This window comes from Mustela erminea, chromosome 16 (genome assembly GCF_009829155.1).
Source record: "Mustela erminea isolate mMusErm1 chromosome 16, mMusErm1.Pri, whole genome shotgun sequence".
Lineage (NCBI taxonomy): Eukaryota > Metazoa > Chordata > Mammalia > Carnivora > Mustelidae > Mustela > Mustela erminea.
Genome location: NC_045629.1, coordinates 51,116,690 through 51,138,836, shown reverse-complemented (window position 1 = coordinate 51,138,836; position 22,147 = coordinate 51,116,690). Strand labels below are relative to the sequence as shown.

At 48.2% G+C, this 22,147-nt stretch overlaps 1 protein-coding gene and 1 pseudogene across 1 annotated transcript in view; both read right to left on the bottom strand.

Moving 5' to 3' along the window:
• Positions 1 to 3,538: 3,538 nt before the first annotated feature.
• On the bottom strand, positions 3,539 to 6,062 carry LOC116575110 (annotated as a pseudogene).
• A 246-nt stretch (positions 6,063 to 6,308) lies between these two features.
• Positions 6,309 to 22,147, bottom strand: part of BAALC (BAALC binder of MAP3K1 and KLF4) — an 83,301-nt gene continuing 67,462 nt past the window's right edge. The window contains exons 2-3 of the mRNA XM_032316235.1: positions 20,138 to 20,304; positions 6,309 to 7,486 (exon numbers count right to left, since the gene is read on the bottom strand). Coding sequence (XP_032172126.1) covers positions 7,376 to 7,486; positions 20,138 to 20,304 — 278 coding nt within the window. The 3' untranslated portion in view covers positions 6,309 to 7,375. The remainder of the gene's footprint in view (positions 7,487 to 20,137; positions 20,305 to 22,147) is intronic.

Here is a 22,147-nt window from a genome sequence, read left to right as displayed (position 1 = left end):
TTTTTTTTTTTTAAACTAGGAAAAAAAATCTATTTCATCTTGTTCCTTTCCACAAGCAGCTACGGAGAGGGCATCCGCGGTCCCTTGCTACCATCTGCATACGACCTTTCTCCTCGAGGACCCAGCTGTCTCAGGCCATCACTGTCTTACGCTGGATCAAAGAACAAGGCGTGATCTATAATACTCAGGTTTGCAATACATTTTAAAAAGATCCCCCAAATACATTGGTGTTCCCTTCAAAGGAATTTTAATACTATAGCACAATTCAAGAGATGGCCACTGCCTTTGTTGCTGTTAAGAAAAAAAAGAAAAGTTGAAACAAGGGTGAGATTTCACAGATCTGTATGTAGGGCGCAATCATTGATCCGGCGCTAGCACTGCCGGGTGCGAAGCGCTGAGACCCGGATGCTATAAATGGGGCTGTGAAGTCACTTGCCGTCCACCGTGACAGGAAGGAAATTCACATTCACGGTGCAATGGACATTGCACGGGTTTTCACAGAGCGGTACATGCCAGCTCCTGCGTGCTAGCTGTGGCATCCCGCCTTCCCGTCTTGGTTTCTTCATCTGTGAAGGGGGCTGACCAGGCTCGCCTGCAGGACTGCTTGTGTGCCAGGCAGCCAGCTCTGCACCTGGCGCTGGGCCGTAATTATTATTAGGTGACAGACTGCATTGGTTGTCTCCTTACAACAGACCCTCAGAAAGCTGCTGTTATTTCCGCGGAAGGGCAGTGAGCCTCTGAGAGGCCCCACAGTTTGCCGCCCGGGCACGCAGTTGTAAAATGACAGGTCAGGATTTGTGTCCTGCGCCTGAGGTCCATGATCTCTGTTTTTCCTGCCCGTCTGGCTGCCAGCCCTTGTTTCACAGGCCATCCCGTGGCTGATGGATCCATCAGAGGGACAGCATCTCAATGGATAGTGAAATAAAAGGCAAACAAAAATTTGGGGCTCTCTCCCTGGCACGTGGCCATGTTATGGAAAAGGATCAGAAAGGGCAATATTATTTACCCCTTTTGCTTTTCAAGTGGAGTCCCACCTAGAGAGGCCTAGCTAAGAAATGAAAACTCCAAAGCTCGGGCTGGCAATAGGAACCCAGGCCTAGCTCTCTGCTGGGTTCAAAAATCTGGGTGATCTGTTGTCTGATTATGTCAGCATCTTTGAAGAGGTCCCACGTTCCCAAGAGAATTAAGTATACATTCCTTCCGATGCTGGTTTCTCCGGTCTTCCATGGGGGTGCCTTGGAGGGAACAATCCGAAGTAGTTTGAGACTTACATCATGCTGAAATAGCTGAGGAGCTCACAGCAAGATAAATGGGGGAAGAGAGCCCAGCTGGTGAGCCATTCGCAACAGAATGTCTCTTGCCCTGTCATACCCTGTCTTACCAAGAACCATGCTGAACAAACCAAAATTTTAGGAATCGCCCTAATTCTTCTCTTCCTGTCGCTTCCTACAGCCATTCCATCAGCAAATCTTGATGTGTCTATTTCCAAAATAGAAATTCCTATTCATGTACCCCATTCCTTGCCACTAACATTTCTCCCCAGGGCTACTGTGGGAGCTTCCTAAATGGTCTGCTTGCAGTCCTGCCTCCTTCCAGCGCATTCTTCTGTTAACGTTCTTTTATTTATTTATTAAAGATTTACTTACTTGAGAGAGAGAGAAAACATGTGCGCATGGGGGGAGGGAGAGACTTCAAGCAGACTCGCTGCTGAGCACACACCCCGCTCGGACTCTGTTCTCTATCCGACAACCCAGAGATCATGACCTGAGCTGAAACCAAGAGTTTGATGCCCAACCGAATAAGCTACCCCCTCCTTTATCACAAAGTTACATTATTGTGATGATTGATTTCTTTTTGTCTGTTTCCTTCACTGGAATGCCAGCTCCATGAGGGCAGGGGGCCAGCTCTGTTTTATTCCTCACTGTATCCCAACTTCTGACACATTAAAACTTCTTGATTAATATACATGATCACTTGAACAATACACAAGTGAATACATAACTTTAAATATTAACTCATGTTTGGGTTTTTCTTTTAAGATATTATTTATTTGACAGAGAGTGAGCACAAGAAGGGGGAAATACAGAGGGAGAGGGAGAAGCAGGCTTCCCACTTAGTGTGGATCCCTATGTGGGGCTCGATCCCAGGGTCCTGGGATCATGACCTGAGCTAAAGGTAGACACTTAACCGACTGAACCACCCAGGTGTCCCTTAAGTCACATTTGTAATTTGTTTACCCAGAAAATTCTTATGAGATTGGCTTCCCAGACTGGTGGGTGGGATGGGGAAAAAGGATCTTCTATATTTTGATGACTCCTGAAAAGAACCTGAAAACAGCATGTTGGGAACACAATTTAGAGCAGGAGTTACAAACGCCAGTGTCTCGGGGCTCAGGCAGGTGACACCAATCTTGTGTAAGCCACAATGAGTGATGGAGCCGTGACAATCTAGAGACCTCATAACGTCAGCTAATGTAGTCTTATCTGTTCAGCCAACTGTGGCTGAATGACAGTAGCATCCAGGGGTGTAAGATCTCTCAAGTTTTCAAAAGAAGATGAAGTTTGTATATCAACTAGAATTGTAATGACTTGAAACAGTAGCTTAAATGAAGTAGAAGTATATTTCTTTCTCACAGAAAGAGGTCTGGGGTGTGCAATCCTAGACTCATGGAGGCTCAGTGGAATGAGGGACCTAAATTTCTAATTGACTGCTTAGCTCAGCATGGCTTCCATTCTCAGGGTCACCTCATGACCCAGCAGATGGCTGTGGCTCCAGCCATTACCTCCTCATTCCAGGATGCAGGAAGGAAAAGGAGAAAAGAAAGGGCCTAACTGTTCTTCTTTTTTTTTTTTTTTAGAGTAACAAAAAATATTTTACTAAAACATAAGATTTACAGAAGTTTCCAGACAAGCCATACAAAATGTCACAAGCTTTTTCTTGAAGGAAGGATTCTACACTTGACAGCAAAGTCAAAATGTTATTAGTGAGGGCTGTGATGTTTGTTTAATGTTCCCATTTTGGTTCAAACAATCAAGCTTGTCCATCTACAGTGTCTAAAAAGTTAGACTTGGCTAGAGAGCATATTCTAAAGAACTGGTTAGCTGCTTTTAACCAATGCAATTAGATCACCATAAAAAGGGGGAAAGGAGCGCATAAAATTAAAATAAAACTACCTCTCCCCCTCAAAAAAGCAATAAAGAAAAACACCCAAACCCCTGCAGCTAACCCTGACAACTACCTTCATTCACAGTGCTCAACCATGATGGGGGAAATGAATAAAAGCAGAGAAGGGCCGCTGCTTTTAAACGTTTCACAATAATCCAGATGGTACTTCTAGCCTCTGCTCATGCTTTACAACAGTGAATCAGGACAAGACATAGATTTGCTAATGTGCATTTAATCACCAAAGGACTGAAGATGTCTGGGCTTTTATTCTGCAATGTTTCTAAGACTGTGTCCATTAAATGCAAACAAAAAAGGAAGAAGTCTTGGCAGACAGAACAGGATAAGTGATGCACACTTGATGATCAGGTCGATTTTAAATATTATTCATGGCATACAGCCTAGTCCATGCTCTAGCTGTTTCTGTGGCTTGGGCCTCGCTGGTCTTCCACTGCTCTGCCACATCGTTTGCTAACGGATCATCCAGATTGGGAGCACTTACCAAAGCCTGGATCGACAGCAGAACTGTGCGGATCTGCAGTGCTGGGGACCACTTCTCTTTCAAAATATCTAAACATATTCTTCCCAACTTGTCCACATTAGGATGATAAACTTTGGTCATGAAACGTCCTTTAGGGGCTGCCATCGGGTATTCTTCTGGTAGGAATAGTTCAAGCTTAAAAGTCCCTCCCTCAAAGGGGGAATCCTGAGGGCCAGCAATGACCACATGAAAAAACGGGCGTTGCTCTCATCTGGTTCTGCTTTAATGCCAGGAACTGGTTCTGCCAGCAAACGCTGGGTTTCCTTGATAATCCTGCGGGGCAGCCCAGCCATCTTGTCAGATCCCGAGTTCGGCCTCTGGTCTCGACTCTGGCTCCGCTCGCCTCACGCCGGGCCTAACTATTCTTATACAAGAAGACTTCCTGGAAACTTCCATGCCCCACTATTATTTCATTTCATCGGCCAGAAATAAATGGTACAGCTACTCCTAGCTGCAAAGGAGGCTGAAAAATATAACCTTTTTTTCTAAGTGGACATGGGCCCAGCTAAGGAAAAAGGGGAAGAGTTGGTTTTTTCTTGAAATTCCTGGGTTTTAACAGCATGACAGGCAAACAGAGCATGTCTGCCGTCTGGTTCAGCAGAGGAGCTGCTGTTTGTGAACCCTGTTGGGGGAGCAAACATGGATGAGATACATCTTTGTGGCAGGTCGGGTAGCCGGTGAGTGGGGCTGGTGAGGGTCATAAGCAGGTGAAGGTTAATAGGGCTTTAATAGGGACTCCGAACGGAAGTGTGTTCAGGTAGCCTGCGGTAGCGGGGAGCCCTGTAGAGGTGGCGGCGGGAAAGGGTGGGGACGTACGGTCCTCGACCTATGCAACCAAGGAGCGGTTGGGGTGTGGGCAGCTCCGGGAGGTCCCTTGCTGCCCCCACTGCGCTCACCTTGAGGTCTTAGCAGCTCTTCCAACGGGTGCGATTTCAAGCTCCTCTAAATCATGAGGTCTCTCCTCTTTCTGACCTTCACCAAAGGTGCCCTCTCACACTAGGTCAGGGTCACCCTCTCAGGAGGGATAAGGAAGCCTGGGCCAGACCCAAGCTCCACAAGCTCACCAGCCTTCCCCAGTCACTGCTGGCACCCCCTCGGACTGGGGCTCGGCTTCCTCTCAGACTTTGTGAAACGGCTCCGTCTCCCAGGCACGTTAGACCTTCTTGCCAGGAAAGGACCACACTATATATTGGGAAAACCACTGGATTCGCAGGCAGCATTTTTCCCTTGAGTCCCTGCTCCATCGCTTACTAGTTGAGTGACTATAAATACTTCTGTAACTGTCCATTGGAGAACAGTGGTCTCCTTACCTACTTCATAAGGCTTTTTGAAGGGTTCACAGAGATCATGTGTATAAAAGACCTTTCTATCAAAGAAGAAAAAATCTGAACACCCCTAAATACAAATTTTAGCTTCCAGTAAAGACTCTCTGTATTATCCATGTTTGAAATTGATGACTTTATTGACACAAATTTGGCAATAGAAAGTGTGAGGTTAATAGGATCGTGAGAATCAGTTCTTGTATCATACACACATGAAGAAGTTGCCTGGTGAATTTGCAGCAGCGTGGATGAACTTCTGGTCACTATCTTTGTGAGATCCAGATTGTTCCGGGGAGGGGCAGCTTCTACCTGCCCTTCGTTCCCTTCTCTCCCAGGAGTGAGACCTTATTCCTATATGAAACAGAGACACCCTCTCGAGTTAAATTCCAAGCGACTTGGCGCAGTTCAGTGATGCAAAAACAAGGATGTGAAGAGAAACTGGTGTCGCCCGCGGCTGACAGCACACGATGGGGGCAGGGACACCCCACACAAACACAACACGCATGCCCTGCGAGAATGAGCCCTTGAACTTGCAGGATCAATTCCAACCTTTGGCAGTTGGGGCTCCTGCTGAGTGATGCCAGTGGGGCCACAGGATTCACAGGCTTTGCTTTTATCATTATTTTTTCATTTTCAGAACATGAAGTTCCCTAAAAAGCCCTTTCTCAAAGAACCACAAAACGGCAGAGGTTTGGGGAAAAACTAGTTTTGCGTAGGGTAAAGGCATGTGCAGTGATCAGGAGAACACCCAGATCCAGGGTTTAAGAGTGAAACCTATTCTGAATGTAAAAGTGAGTTCCACTGTGCAACGATTCACAATTATACCTTAGGGTTGAAGGTCATTCCCTAGTTATTAAGTCCGCTGTTAGATTCAGGATGTACCAGCGTGACCAGCCAGACTCCAAATCTCTTAGCATCAGCAAGGTGCCTGGTGCAGGTTTGGTATTTAATGCTAAATGACTAAATGCACAGTCTATGGTAGGAAGGAAGGCGGGAGGGCGGGAGGGGTACCATGTGCTCGTGTTTGAGTTATAACCAAATTGGCAGGAAATGAGGCCGAGTTTCTAAATTTTAATCTAGGCATGTCAATTCTCTGGGCCATATCATATAAACACACACCATCAGGCTACCTCTTTCTGCTAAACAGGGAGTTTATTGGTATCGTCTGATACACCTTTAGTCCTACCTTTCCCAATCCAGGTGTGTTAACAGTCCTTTAAAAATCATGTTCTGTTAATCTGGAGGAAGATAGTTCCACCTTAACATGTTTAAAGAAATGTTAGATAACTTTAATCTATCAAGATATTTTTTCCCGCCTCTGATTAACATGGCGCGCATCGGTCTCATGGCAACGCGAAGGTACAGCAAACAGGGCTGGGCTTTCTAAGGCGACTCCTTTGCAGACAGCAGGTGGCACGTCCTGATGCCGTGTCCGAGAGGCCAGAGTGAAGCCGTGAGTGCTGCTGATGGGTTCTAGGTCATCTTCTTCTTGTGAGCTGTGTCCGTGCTTTGATCAACAGTTGCAAATGACCCACCAGGAGAGAAGAAACCCGGAAAAGCACAGAGTGACCTGGAAAACTCCGCACATGCAGCGTGTGGCTGAGCCCTTGGGGCGTCCTAGGTTGGGTGCCTCGACCATGGTGACAGCGATACTGCGGTATGGAGGCTGATGTGGACACTGGGATGGGGGGGGACATGGAAGGCTGATGAGGAATGAGTGCGACTGCCTCGTGGAGAGAGCTCCCAAAACACGCTGTGGGTGTTGGGGGGGGTTAGCTGGTGTGAAACGGGATCTGCATCTGTCTCCTGCTGAGCTAAGGAAACAAGAAGATCTGGGAGTCTTCCTGCGTCTCGATTTCTCCTGTATCTGGATTTGCAGTCAAGTGAAAGACAACTTTTAAGTGAACGCAGTATTCAGTACTCTGATTGGCAGTATTCAGAAAGGAAGAAAGAACGAAAGAATAAGCTGACCCGAAACGGCGCACATGACCCCAGGCAGGAGCGCTTAGAACCCACGGAAGCATCTCTCACCAGGGAACCTATTCCTACTTTGTTTCAGCCGCCCCCCTGTGGCTTCCCTCACCACTTTTACAGCAAACCACACTGCAGGAGCTGCAAAGAGGCAAACTGCACGCTTGCAGCTTGGTACCCTATGCAAGTGCTGTGCCGATACAGCTCTGCAGTCAGTGGGAGGCTGGGAACGTCCCCAAAGCCCAGGCAGCCACTGGGCTGCCAAGTACAGTCTCTCAAGGCAGCAGCGTTCTTCACATCCAGCAAGGGCCACCCACTTCTACGAGTCTCCCTGGTGGGGTCCAACACGTGGAGGGCACAGAGAAGTCCGTCTGCCCTGCTAGTTAACGCAGTTCTTCGCCATTCTTCGGTTTCTGTCCACCTGTCGGATGCTGTCTGGAACGTTAATGGTGACTTCTTTTGCAGACATTCGCTTAGCGTCTCTTTTAGCCTGTTAAAAAGTTTAACGTCATGAACTGAGTTAGTAGAAAACACCCAAATTTGCATTCGTCTCTTGAGATTGTTACGTACACACACACACACAGGCAGGAAGAAGAACCCGCTAGAACACAAGCATATAGCTCCTTTTCAAAGCTTTCTCTGTTGAAACTCTAATGCTGACCTAGCACAGAGCCTAGCATCAGGCTTGCTCAGTAAAACACTGTCAAATGAATGAATTGCACTGATTGGTGAAGGTCCATCCAAGGATAGTGTGGAAGGTTCCACAGTTTGCGTTAGTAAAGCAGTGAAGGCGTGCGGCTTTGGAGCAAGACTTTGTGGTTCAAATACTGACTAGACAATTTCACCAGGAGCAAATTTTTTCTAACCTAACCCTCAGTTTTTTCATCTGTAATATAGGGAATAATAATAGTACCCACCTCACCAGATTATTGTAAGAATTAAATAAGATCATGCATTAAAGTACTCAGCATAATGCCTGTCACACACACACACACAAAAAAAAACAAAAAACAAAAAACAAAAACCACAAAAAGATTTAGTAAGTAAAAAGTAAGACAGATTATCCACTTCAAAGTGAAGATAAGCCAATGATAACAGTCCGGACTTCATACTAAATACTAAAGCACGGACTAAACCTCAGGTTCTTCAGCTACATGTGTCCCACCTCAAGAGTAAACTTCAACCAGTGGGGAGTGATTTTGTGCCCCTTCTGCTCAACTGTATGCTTGGAGTGAGCATGAGAGGGTCATGGGACTTCTCTCCACAGGGGATGGACAGAGACAGGTGCTGCCCAGTCCCCAGCCACGCGGACCTGCTGCCTAGCTCCTGGGAGTACAGTCAGTAAATCCCTTCCGGATGTCCCCGTGGGGTGCTCAGCTGCAGAAAGCCACCTCACCCCGGGTCCTGCCCTTGCCATGGTGGCCCAATGTGAAGGGTATAAACATCTGGCCCTTTTGGCACAAAGCAGGCCCGCTCTGACAAGCCACTGGGCCCTAGAGCTCCCCATGGGGTGGGGTCAGCCGCTGCTCGGCCGCATGTGCCTGGCTCACCTTGTCTCCTAGCCACTCCCACTTCCATCCCTCCTCTCCACAGGGGCTGATGCCCAATGAGCATCATATATAATGTCACCTCAATGTCACACCTGAGGGAACATCTCCCCACACTGGGCGTGAGTGTGGATAGATGCACATTCTTAATATAATACGGCCCCTGAATCAAGCCAGCTATTTTATCTGTAGTGCATCCAAAGACATGATGGACTACGGGGCCACTGGAGAAAAAGAAACTGGCCTGTTTGATTTACTAACTGATATGCTGATACACAGTTTGTAACCTGTCCCACGAATGCTGTGTAGCAGGTGCTGGTGATGCCCCCTCCAGATTCTCTTTACACGCCTGGGGCATCCATCCCCCAATTGCTGTGAGTGTGAGCAGCACCCGGTTTTGAGAATTGCCTTCATTCTGACTGGAGCCACCTGGCCCAGAAATGCGACAGAGGTCACACCCTGATTCCTGGAGGCAGCCCAAAGCCAATGTCTGATTGTCAGGGATACAAAACACTGGCCATTTTGCTTCGAGGGGATATAAATCTAGGACATCTTCACGCTCCAGAACCCCCCGTGGGATCAGACCCCACTGTGGGATTCAGCCAAGCTCATGCATTTGCTGAACTGGGTCCTCTGCTCCTCCTGCTTCCCTCCTGACTACCATATGGGCTTCACATGAGACGACTCATTCCATCAATGGTTTGCCCAAGAATCCTCTTCTCAGGCTCCGCTTCTAGGGAACCTGACCTAAGAGTAATTTATGGGTGATCTGCAGGGCATTTAAGGGATAATTTTGACTACATGCGATTTCAGTCCTTTCCGTTGATGTCAAGAGCTAGGACTTCACTGTTCTCCTCTTTATGATCCCAGGGCCCAGCAGCGTCTGATGGAGCAGGCCCTCTCCACTGGAGTTTGGCTGAACTAGTGGATGAATGAATGAATGGACACAGTGCATTTGCCAAAGCACCCTTGTCTGAGCAACCAGAAGTCAATGCTGTTTTTAAGGATTTAGTCTTCTCAGCTTTTCCGGGACTGAACTGGCACCAGGGCAAGCGGTGACTTTGATGGGTTTCTTTTTCCCTAAAAGCAGAGAACTCCTGAAATCCCACAACCAAGTTTGTCTTCTAAAGAAAAGTGCGACAATTATGAGGCCATTTCCATCCGCTTTGCATTTCGGGCGTTGCTGCACCAGCATGGCAACTCGGCATTGAGACACAGAGGCTTTATTCGACAGCAACTTTCCCCTCAAACCAGTAGGCAGTACGAAAGCTCTCCAGAATGGAAATGTAAACTTTCCAAACAGTGTAACTGCTTTTCTGTAGAGTTACTGGCAAGACTTCACAAAAGGTTGTTAAAGATTATACACAGAAAATGCTCTCCTCTATATTTTAGTCTGCTTTTTTAAGCTTAAATATATAAGCAAAAATTCAATAGTTGGCTGATTCTTCATTTCCTCACCCGTTTGAGGGTCCAAAGCTACAAAATAGTTGTTCCCAGAATAGCCACAGGATATGTATGGCTTTAATCTCAGGCACCATGGGGCAATTTCTGTTTTTTCTTTCGGCAGTTTCTTAACTCCATATATCCCAAGCCCCTCTAGTGGCGGCATTTAGGGCACAAGCTTTGGGGCCCACAGAGGGACACTCAGGGCAAGGCTCTGTCACCAGTTAGCTGCTGTGAGACACGTTGCTTTAACCTCTGAGTTTCAGTTCCCTTACGTGAAACATGGGGCAATAATGCTTGATTCTTTGTGGGGCTTTTTGAGAGAATTAAGCACATCACTCCACATTAATGAGTGACCAACTTTTCCCAGTTGGCCCAAGATTGGCCCATTTTAAAAATGGAAGTTCTCCATCCTGGGAACCTGCTCAGGTCCCCGCAAACCAGCACAGTCGGTCAGCCCAGTTAGAGCTGTCATTGATTTTATTTGCAAAATGATGATGTCGAACATTCTGAATTTCAACCGGAAATCACCTTATTCTACCGGAACTATGGTTCTTGCTCCTGCTCCTTCTAAACAACACCGACTGTAAGCCTGCGGGGCCCGCATGTGGATAAAGGGCCACGGAGTTCTGTATTCCAGTGATGGGTCCAGGCTCTAAGCCATAAATGAGTCCCCTTTCTAAGAATTACGCTGTATGAACCCTATCCAGTTAAACAGAACAACAAGGCGTTCTTTGGGAGAGGTGCTTTGGGAAAGAGCACCTTTCAAGTCGGAGGCATCTGCAGAAAGTCAACCTCCCACGCACAGCAGCGCAGCCCCTCATGGGGTCGGTCATCGCCAGAAGCCAGTTACAACTTGGAAATCTCAGATTTCTCTTCTTTTCTTTCTTTCTTTCTTTTTTTAAAAGGTTTTATTTATTAATTTGAACAGAGGGATAGAAAGCACAAGTAGGCAGAGCGGGAGGCAGAGGGAGAGGGAGAAGCAGGCTCCCCCCTGAGCAGGGAGCCCGATGTAGGGCTCAATCCCAGGACACCAGGATCACGACCTGAGCCGAAGGCAGCCGCTTAACTGACTGAGCCACCCAGGTGCCCCGGAGATCTCAGATTTCAAGCCCAACTGAGAGGGAGAAAGAGAAACACAATGCCACAATGCATTGCCCTCCTACAAGAGAAGAACTATCTGGATACGAGGAACTATTATTATCCCATTTGGTTCCTCAGGCAGTATGTAGAAGAGGCATTTTCCCCTCTGAGGGGCTTCTCAGCCAGCCAAACCTTTTTATTTCACATCCCATTCCCTTTATTTAACTACAGAAAAAGAAAACATGTCCCATTTGCAATTACTGGCTTTAAAAAAACATCTTCTGGTTCGCAGCTCAGTGAGGAGAGAAACCTATTTGGCACCTTCTTCCTCTGTGGCTCTCTGCCCATCAATCCTTCTTCCACTTCTAAAATTCTTGCTTTCTGAGTTTTATCACCACTGACTCTTGTTAATGGGCCCCCTCTTGTTTCTCACTCAGCTTTACAGCTTTTCTATTCTTCCCTCTGCCTCATTTTTCATTTCTGTAGGTTTAGAATTCTGTGAATCATGGATTTGGGCCCTCTTGATACAGCCTTTTTAATTGAAAGTAATTTATCGGCTGCCATTTCTCAAGGGTAACCAGACTGACTGATAACTTCCTGGCGGCCTTGAACCTGGATGAACCTGTTTCTTTCTCTCTCTCTTTCTTTTTTTCTTTTTTTTTTTTTAAAGATTTTATTTATTTATTTGACAGAGAGAGAGAGAGATCACAAGCAGGCAGAGAGGCAGGCAGGCGGGTGGGGAAGGGGGAGAGCAGGCTCCCCGCTGAGCAGAGAGCAGAGAGATTGGGGAGATCGATCCCAGGACCCTGAGATCATGACCTGAGCTGAAGGCAGAGGCTTAACCCTCTGAGCCACCCAGGAGCCCCGAACCTATTTCTTGTGGGGTTTAGAAGTAGATGACCCAGCTCGTTCTCTGGGGAAGTGGGGGTAGCCATGGCTTTTCCAGGGCCACCTGGACTCGGGGGTGCAGCTGTGTCTGCTCACTGATTCTCATGCCTCCCCCAAAATGGGAATACAGATGTTCTCAACTTTACTTTGACCCCACAAATATATCTATACCTAACACGGGATCACCTGAACCTTTTCACAGTTCCTCACACCATTGAAGAAAAGCAAAGCTTACTGAGATTATGATTTAGCAGACATCAATTTTTCTACAACTGTGTTTTATAAATAAATAAAACCAATACATGATTATGGTAAAAGAAATTCAAGGAGTAGAGAAGGCACAATGAAAAGTAACATTGTTCCCATGCTCTGTGCTTTCCCCAGGGGTAACCACAGCTAATGATTTCTCTCTCCCAGTATTCCTTACTTCCTTCCTGGCCTTAACCATGGTTTGGATTATATATATGCTTGTTTACTTCCATATTTTCTACATCCTCAACAGATTATAAACTTCCAGAAGGTAGGGACCCAGTGTGTTATGTTCACCAGAATATAGCCCCAGAATGTAATTTAGTGCCTATCACATAATAGACACCAAACAAATAACTTGGTCAACACATGTATGAAAAGAAATCTTCAGGGGCACCTGTGTAGCTCAGTGGGTTAAGCCTCAGTGGGCTAAGGCCTTTGGCTGAGGTCATGATCTCAGGGTCCTGGGATCGAGCCCTGCATTGGGCTCTCTGCTCAGCATGGAGCCTGCTTCCTCTCTCTCTCTGCCTGCCTCTCTGCCTACTTGTGATCTCTGTCAAATAAATAAGTAAAATCTTAAAAAAAAAAAAAAAAAAGAAGAAAGAAAGAAGGAAAGAAAGAAAGAAATCTGCATAAAGAAGACACAAAATGTCCTGGGAATAGCACACCTGTTTGCACTGCCCTGCCCTAGAACTTCCCTATGGTATTTACATTATGCTTACAATTGACCATTTCTTATGCCATCCCTGAGAGACAGCCAGAAGTGGTACTACCCTCCCTTTCCCAAGAGGCAGTGGAAGTCACTCAAGCCAACATAACTTGCCCAAGGCCAATGTCAATGTAGGCTGTTGAACTGTAAAGACAGTGGACCCGGGTCCTACATCCAGCCTCCCACAACTCTGCCAAAGCTTACTCTGAATTTTCCACTGTTTTGTTTTTGGTAATGGGAAGGAAGAACATGGGGTTTGGAGGCAGACAGATCTGGGTTTTAAGTCTAACACAGCCACATCACTATTCCCTGTGTCATGTTGGCCAAATACCCAACCTTTCTGAGCCTGTTTTCCTGAGTGGGAAATGCTGCCTTCCCCTTAGAGTGAGGGCTAAAGATGATGCCATGTGCAGTGTGGCTGGCTCAGAGTGGCCACTGAAAATATCAGTTCCCCTTCCTTCTTCCCCAAAGATTAAAGACAGCCTTGTCACCTGCAACTCAAGACATTTTTCTTCTTTTCAATCAAGCCCTATTAAAGGGAGACAGACAATAACATTTAGCTCTTTCCAAATTCTGTGATTTTATTTGCTGCTGCTTCATGGCATTCGTTTGAGGTCATTAGGAAATATTTGATCATAGCAACCCCACCCAGGGCTAGGATGCTAGGCTCCAAAGGCAGGGGTCAGGTCCTGCCTCAGGCAAAACTCTCCAGAACTTATCAAGCCTGGAGCAAATCCTATGCCCACAGTAGCACTATCCCCTATACTCACTTAGGCTACTCAGCGGGTTTAGATCTATCCGGTAGGGAGTGCCAAAAGGAGTTGTTGCTTTTCAACTTGAACCTCTTATAGATCAAACACTAGGAAGGCAGCAGAACCTGCTTGAAAAAGCACTGGGGATCCCACAGAGGAGTCATCAATCATATGATGGGCGCCGAAGGGGGGCGGGGAGGGAGCGGTGCTGTGGGAAGCCTTCCTAATCCTAGTGAAGTGCCAGGCCAGCCTCACTCGATTCATCCAGGACACCCAGTCAAGGGTTTCTCCGAGGCTGAGATGTCAGGAAGGTCCCAAGCAGCGAGTGAGTGCGTACTGGGTTCACAACCCTGAAGCGGACGCAGAGGGCAAGGGCATAAAGAATAAGGAGGTCTCTGCCCTGAGGGTCTTCTCATCGGATTGGTGTTTCTACAGACCCTTAGATAAACAGTGAGTCTTGGGGCGTCCGGGTGGCTCAGTTGGCTAAGTGTCCACCTTGAATTCACATCATGATCCCAGGTCCTGGGATGGAGCCCCATGTTGGGCTTCCTGCTCAGTAGGGAGCCTGCTTCTCCCTCTCCCTCTGCTACTCTCTCCCTTCCTCCCTGTCAAATAAATAAAATCTTAAAAAAAATAATAATGAGCGCCTGGGTGGCTCAGTCCTTACTTGTCTGCCTTCAGCTCAGGTCATGATCCCAGTGTCCTGGGATCGAGCCCCAGATTGGGTTCCCTGATCGGCGCAAGCCTGCTTCCCCCTCTCGTTCCCGCTGCTTGTATTCCCTCTCTCCCTGTCTCTCTCTCTGTCAGATAAATAAATAAAATCTTAAAAAAAAAAAAAAAAACTGAAAAAAAAAAAAAAAAAAAGAATAGTGAGTCTTGCAATTCTTCCTGTATGTAAGGTGGCAGGCAGCAGACAGTGGCATATATGGAGGTAGTGGAAATCACTACACACACACACCCACACACACACACACAGCCCTATACTGCTACATTGCCTCCTTTTCCCAGGCTCAAACTACAATGTGCATCAAAGTGCCTCCTGAAGACAGGTCTCCCTCTGTAGCTTTCCTCAACAGTTTCTTTTGTTTGGCGCCCCAAGACTCACTATTTATCTAAAGGTCTTTTAACGTCATGGTTTTGTTTTGCCGCGTTTTTATTTTGTTTTGTTATGCTCTTCTCACATATCTCCTATCACCGCCACCCAGGAGCAATTCTGGGCTTATCTGGTGCTTCTTTCTGGATCAGGCCTCCCTCTTTGGCCAGGGCCATCCCCGTGAGGCTTCACCATCCTTCTGGGGCTCGGGAGCCGAGCGAGGAAGCTTCTCCTTGGAGATTCGGTCCGGACATCGGTGACGTTCTTCAGCACAGTCTGGCCACTTGGTCAAGAGTAATAAAGTCACCCCCAGTGACGCAGCTTCCGGAGACAGGCGGGCTCACGGGAGGCCGGCCGCCCACTCGAGTCTCGCCTGCTCAGAGCTGTATCCACACACACATTTCTACCTCGGCTGAACACTTGTTCTAGTTCTGGGGAGAAAAACAGGAGTCCTAGGGCTGAGGGAGCGGCACACTCAGATTGGAGAGCAAATGTCTGGAGGCAGCCCGGAGCTCCTGAATGTCGAATTAGCCAGACAGAACAGCGGCTGTAGGACTGCCTCCTGGGTTTTTGTCAAGCTCAGGGAAGAGGTTGGGGGAAGGAGCCCCAGGCAGGGATTGCTCAGGTGCTGAGCTGCAGGAAGGCCCCAGGTGACAGGAGGAGATCAAGATACAGCAGAGAAATCAAGACACCGTCTCCATCGAGGCAGCTCCAGTTTGTACGATATCCTTATTGTCACCTTCCTTTCACTAGTTAGCACCTGTTCAAGCCGGCGGAAGACAGGGGCCGAGGGAACTGAAAGAAGGAAGCTATGGTTTGTCTGGTGGGGCATGAGGTGCAGAGGGGCTCAGAACAGGAGACGCTGCTGCTCACAGCCATTCCTTAGCTGTCCCCAGAACCCTCCGGAAAGCAATCATCTCTGTGAAAGGGAGGAGTTGCTATCCCCTCTATGTGGGCTTTCATTTCCTTGAAATAAATAGCACCACCTCAAATCGGGGAAGCCTGTGTTCATTTACCCTGCATTATCTGATGCCCCAGCCTCACCCCCACTAAACCTGGCAGTCGCTTCAGCACACAGGACACGTGTTCCTTTTCCGGATCTTTGGCATCAGAACCCTGCCTGGCACCTCGATGGCACCCCGGGGAAGAACGTGACACGAACACATCCAAGGAGCGCGTAGAGGACCTGAGCAGAACGTTTTCCAGGCCTCACAAGGACTGCCTCAGCACACAGGCTTGTTCTGTCCATCAGGTTGCAGACAGGTACCTAGAGATGCCTGCTTCGTGAACGGTTCTTCTGGAGAAAGAAAGCTCTTTAAAAATGCCCAAAGCCCAGGGGCACCTGGGTGGCTCAGTGGGTTACAGCCTCTGCCTTCGGTTAGGTCATGACCTCAGAGTCCTGGGATCAAGCCCCTCATCGGGCTCTCTGCTCAGCAGGGAGCCTGCTTCCCCCTCTCTCTCTGCCTGCCTCTCTGCCTACTTGTGATCTCTCTCTCTTTAGGCCAAATAAATAAAATAAAATCTTTAAAAAATAAAATGCAAAGCCCATCAGCCCAGGGGCTGGATGCTGCACAGGAGAGTGCTGTGGAACGTCTTGGGGGAGCAGAGGGGGAGGGAAGGGGAGAGTGGCTACTGCCGAGCTGGTCACCGAAAATGCAGGAAGCTGTAGCCCAGGGTGCAGGCGGGCAGCGCGGAAGAGGTGGTCCGTCGAAGGCCCTGGAGTGTTTAGGAAGCAAGCGATTTTCCCTGAGCAGACTCACCGCTGAGAGCTGTGTGGGGACGAGATAGCTCTGCTGACAGGAGCTTCAGGGAGAGGTGAGCTTGGCTCGTAAAGCCCACTGTGGATAGGAAACCTGTGCCATGGCTTCTGGGGACACAGGACGCCTGGTGGCTGGTGAGACTGCAGGACACAAAGGCCACTGAGGCACTTCAGCACCTGTCCGAACACTCAGGACCGAAGCACCTGCTCCCTGATCTTGTTTGGGAAGTGGCTACGAGGCAGCCATCGCTCACTGGACTACGAAAACCACCTGTGTGGATGGCTGATCAGTGGGGCCACTGCTCCCGGGGCTGTACTGGTGGGACAGTTCCCCATGTCCCCTGCCGCCTGGCCGGGGAGGTTGGGGGTCAGTGTCCTCCGTGTGTGTGTTGGGTGGGACTGCTTCCCGGCTATCTCCAAGTCTCCGTCCTCACCTGTCAGCTGGGGACAATATTAGTGTTTTACAGCTGTCGTGAGGATACGGTGAGACACTGTAACAAAGTGCTTAGCATCCTCAGCCTGCCTGCAAGGCTGCTGTCACAGGTCTAAGAAAGACTAAGCACAACTCATTGGCTTTCTTTATTTTTTTAAAAAGATTTTATGTATTTATTAGAGAGAGAGAGAGCGCGCATGTGCAAGGGAGGACAGGAGTGGGAGAAGCAGTCTCCCCACTGAGCTCGGACATGGGGCTTGATCCTAAGACTCTGAGACCGTGACCTGAGCCAAAATCAAGAGTTGGTCGCTTAACCAACTGAGCCACCCAGGTGCCCCAACTTCCTGGCTTTAAATCCTAATGTTCTACAATTGGAATCCATCCGCAGCTGCTTAGCGTGTAAAGTTGGTTAGTGTGGGAAATGATTTGTCAGTATCTATAAAAGTCGCATATATCCCCATCTCATGAGTCAGGAATTCTACTCCTAGGAATATACTGAAAAGAAATAAACATCCACCAGCAGGCATGCCCACGGACGTCAGCAGCTGTATTGTTCACCATGGCCTGGCCAGAAACGACCCAAATGTCCTTCAGGGGGAATAAGTTACACTCCCATAATGCAACAGATGTAACAACGAAAATGAACAAATCTATGCGACTGACATCCACGCAGTGAGTCTCACTGGCCTGACGTTGGACACGAGCAGCCAAGCACAAAAGAGCACACACCATGTGACACCATCTATAAACGTCTACAAAACGAACCACACTGGTCTAGAATGCTAGAAGTCAGAAGAGTGGTTAGTCTGCAGAGGTGGACAGTGACTGGCACGCCCCAGTCACCACGGTGAGGGGCACAAAGGACATTTCTGGGGTACGGAAAGTGTTCTGGGTTTCACGTGGTTAATGATCATGTGGGTGTGTCGCCTTGTAAAGATTTCATTGTGTCGCCTTGTAAAGATTCTTTGCACTTAGGACTGACTTGGGCGTTTTTCTGAACATACTTTCCACGCGGTAGAAAGCGCGACTGCCCTTAATCAATCCTTTGCTGTCTCTCCAGTCAGGATTTCCTTGCCCTCCTGATGGGGGGCTTGTCCATGTGACCTGCTTGGGCCAAGAGGAGGTTAGCTGGCAGGATATGAGCAGAGACGTGAAATGTGTTCCTACTATAGTTTGGTTTTGCCCTCTTGGGTTTCTACCACAGTCGTGAGAAGATATGCCTCAGAGATGCTGCTTTTCTGGACTGATTCCCAAAATAGTATACATGCAACAGCCTGAACTACATGCGGAGCCTGGTGCCGAAGTCAGGCCTAGCCACTCAACTCGCAGCTGACTGTGGCAGGAAAAATAAGATTGTTCGAAGCCACTGAACGCTGGTATGCTTTGGTGTGCAGCATTATGTGGCCATAAAGGACTAATACCTTATTCTTCAGTAAAAAAGTCTGTCCACATGTCTATGCTCCATCGTTATAATAGTTGCCTGTTTCAAGTTCCAGTCCCTGGCACCCACCTCCAGCACTTACATGAATGACTCATGACAACTCATGTCCTAAGTCAAATGAATCAGTTTCCTTTTCTATAAATTGGGGACCATGCTTACTTTACAGTGCTCCTGGGAGGATTTAATGCCCCAGCAGACCTAAAAGCACTTTGCAAATTGCAGAGCACTATTTTCAAGGGAAGAATGATGGGGGGCGGGAAGCCAGTGTGTGTGGATCACGCCACACACCAGGCAGAGCTGCTTCCTGTCCCGCACGACCCAGCCTGACTTGAAGGGGGAGGGCACATGCGTGGGGAGGAGGCTCTGGGACAGATGTCAAGCCCTGCACTAAAGCAGTCTCCCAGGTTTTGAGCCTAGCTCTGTGAGGCCTTCCCTTGGGGGAGGCAATGATGCTTAGGTCTCTAGAAGGCCAGCTCATGCACAAGCTGAGTAGTCAGTCCAGGACCCTGGGAGGGCCACCCTCAAGTTCAAGTCAGTCCCCTCCCCCTCCGTGTCTTTCTTCTGAGTCTGAAGAGCCATGTCAGTGCTTCATTCCATCCTTTTGGGTGCTGTGGGACTAACCATCCCCTGCTAATCCCCACTGCCTGACTTACAACACTTCTCCATTTACACAGAACAGGCCCATCTGTTCTCTCACTGGGCTATTATTTCCATTGTGTGCATAAAAAGCCCGAGACTCAGAGAGATTAAGTGGTTCCTGCCAGGCCACTTAGTTAACTAGCATTAGAGCTGAATTTGCAACAGGTTTTCTAACCAAGGGTTAGGGTGGTAACTCACTCAAGTGAGCAAGAATTCCATCATTAAAGAACCAGCTGGAGCATCAGGAAACAGGTGGCAGTGGCCTGAGGGGACAGGGCCAGTAAATTTTGACAGGGGAGAGTAGGGGACATGTGTTTGGAAAATCAGCATCAGAGAAGCAGTAGACCTTGGTGGGGGGGGGGGGGGGGGGGGCTGGTGCAGATGAGGAAGTGGGGGAGGGAGTAGAAGGGGGAGGCGGACCCCTGGTGGGCCAACCAGGGCAGTCTTTCCCGAGGGAGGAGCTAGGGCCAGCAGGAGGAGCGCTTCCCCACAACAGCTCTGGGAGAAAGCAAAGACTGCAAAGGCCAGCCGGCCTCTGGTGCCGCAGCCTTACCTCTTCTTCTTCAACCCTAACAGTCTGAGGGTGATGCTACACCACATTTGGCAATGACAGCCCCCCTTGGGGACGCTCCCATTGACCCCCTGGGCGGAGGGTGTGAGGTAAAAACCCCCTGGCCTAACTCCTACCACACCCGTCTTCTCTCTCCTTCCCTGCCAACCCTGAGCCCTGCCCACTGCCTGGCCCCACACTGGTTCCTGTGACCAGTACTGTCCTCAGTGTCAAGATAGTGAGAGCTGTGCTGAAGGGAGCCTGGAACAAAGCTGTATTTAAGCAAACACACACTTCCTTTAGAGTGCAGACCGCAAGGGCCCATTTCCTCTGACTCAACAAAACACAGCGACCCTTGAGGCAGGGATGGGGTGGGAGTGGGGTCCTGCTATTTTCTTGGCAAAAGTTTTCCCATGGGTTGAACAGAAAAATCTCCCTTTGGTAAGGTGAGGTGTCACTGCTCCTTCCTTGGGTACCAGCTCAGCTTGGCCCTGCTCCGAAGCAAGCTTCTCCCCTCTTCTCCAGAACCAAGTGGGTTCTGTGGCTGTGACCTACCTCTGTAGTCCGGAGGCCATTCTGTTTCTGGGTCAGAGGGCCTGAGTTGAGGCTCTGGGGATTCGGGCACTGGGTCCCACTGCTCATCTTCTTGTCTGGGTTGGAGGGTCCACCTGGGGCTGTAGATCGGGGCACACCATTGGAGGACAGTCCATCTTCCAGCGCACCTTGGGGAAGGAAGCAGAGGATGGCACTGGAGTCTTACACACGAAAGATGCTGCAAACAATTCCCCAGAGTGTGGGGGGAAGGCCACAAAGAAGAAATACATCACCACAATCCCACCATGTGGAATTACCCTTTCCAAAAGAACATGTCGGGGGGGTGTTAAATATATATATATAGTCTCCATGCCCAGTGTGGACCCTGATGTGGGGCTTGAACTCATGACCTCGAGACCAAGACTCAGACACTTGACTGAGCCACCCAGGTGTCCCTTGTTGTGTGTATTTTTTTCTTTTAACAAAAACGAGATTTTAAAATAATTTTGTAACCTGAAACTTTTACTTAACCATACATCAATGACATTTTTCCATGCAATTCAATATTCTGCCATATTAGTTTTCACCCACTTAGTCTGCCATCATATGGATGTGTCACCATTTATTTTTAATTTTTTTTAAGTGGGACTTGAACTCGTGGCCCCAAGATCAAGAGCTGGATGCTGTACCGACTGAGCCAGCCAGGCACCCCCTGTCATTGTTTATTTAATCCCCTCTAGCTGGTTATTTGTTTTCACAATAAATGTCACTGTGGTTGAAAAGCCTTACATTTAAAGCTTTATTATTATTTTTTTTAGATTTATTTATTTATTTGAGAGGGAGAGAGAGAGAGCAGGGGAGGGGCAGAGGGAGAGGGAGAGCATCTCAAGCAGACTTCCCAATGAGTATGGAGCCTGGTGCAGGGCTCAATCTCAGGACCCACGAGATCACAACCTGGAGCTGAAATCGAGAGTTTGACGCTCAACTGACTGAGCCATTCAGGCACCCCTTAAAGCTTTATTCTTAATTACTTCCTTAGGATAAATTCCTACAAGCGGAGTTACTGGTTTGAAGTTTGAAGGTTACATAGTTTTTTACAGCATTCCATCTCAAAGTGTTGGACTGAGCGTGTGTTCTTCCAATAACAAACAGCAAGAAGTGACAGAATGAGGTTTAAATAAATGGCGTCCCTGAAAAGCAAGAGGCTACATCAAGGACTAACTACATGGTGGGAGAGGACCCGACTGAACAGAGAAAAGGTGGTCCAGGAAGCACGAGGGGGAATAGCAGGTGGGAGACAGGAAGTGCGCCCAAGTTCTGCAGTAGCCACAGGGAGGCCAGGGCAGCCGTTCTACTGCTCCAGCTGCCGAGGCCGGTCAGCAGTCACGGAGCCCTCTGTGAGGTGGGATATTATGATAGAACAAGAAATACATACTTGGTCTTTTCCTCTAGTTCCTGCCAAAGACCTCCAAAAACTCTGGTCATTTCCTGAGTGATAGGGTAATAGGAGTATCTTTTTGTTATAACATTTGGTCTTTGCTCCAGTTCATGTCACAGAGACCCCTAAGTCCCTTGGAATTTTGTGGGTGATAGGAGAGACAGGACCGCCATTTATTCTAATGAAGTAACTCTTGCAGGTCCCCCTGATAGCTTCAGGATGGGCACTGGTTGCCAGAAAAACCTAATCCTGACTAAGAGCTTGGAACTTTCAGCCCCACCTCCCAAACTCAGGAGGAGCTAGAAATTGAGTCATTTGATCATGCCTACATGATGAAACCTCCGATTAAAAAAGCCCTTAAATAACAATGTTACGGGAGCGTCTAGGTTGGTGAAAGCATCCATGTGCCAAGAGGGTGACAAGAGAGTGACAATTCTGTTCCTAATTCCACAGGAACAGAATGCACTTATAAATCTTCCAGACCTCACTCTATGTACCTCTTCACCTGGCTGTTCCTTTGTATCCTTTATAATATCATTTATGATAAACTGGCAAACATTAGTAGGGTATCCCTGAGTTCCGTGAGCCATGTT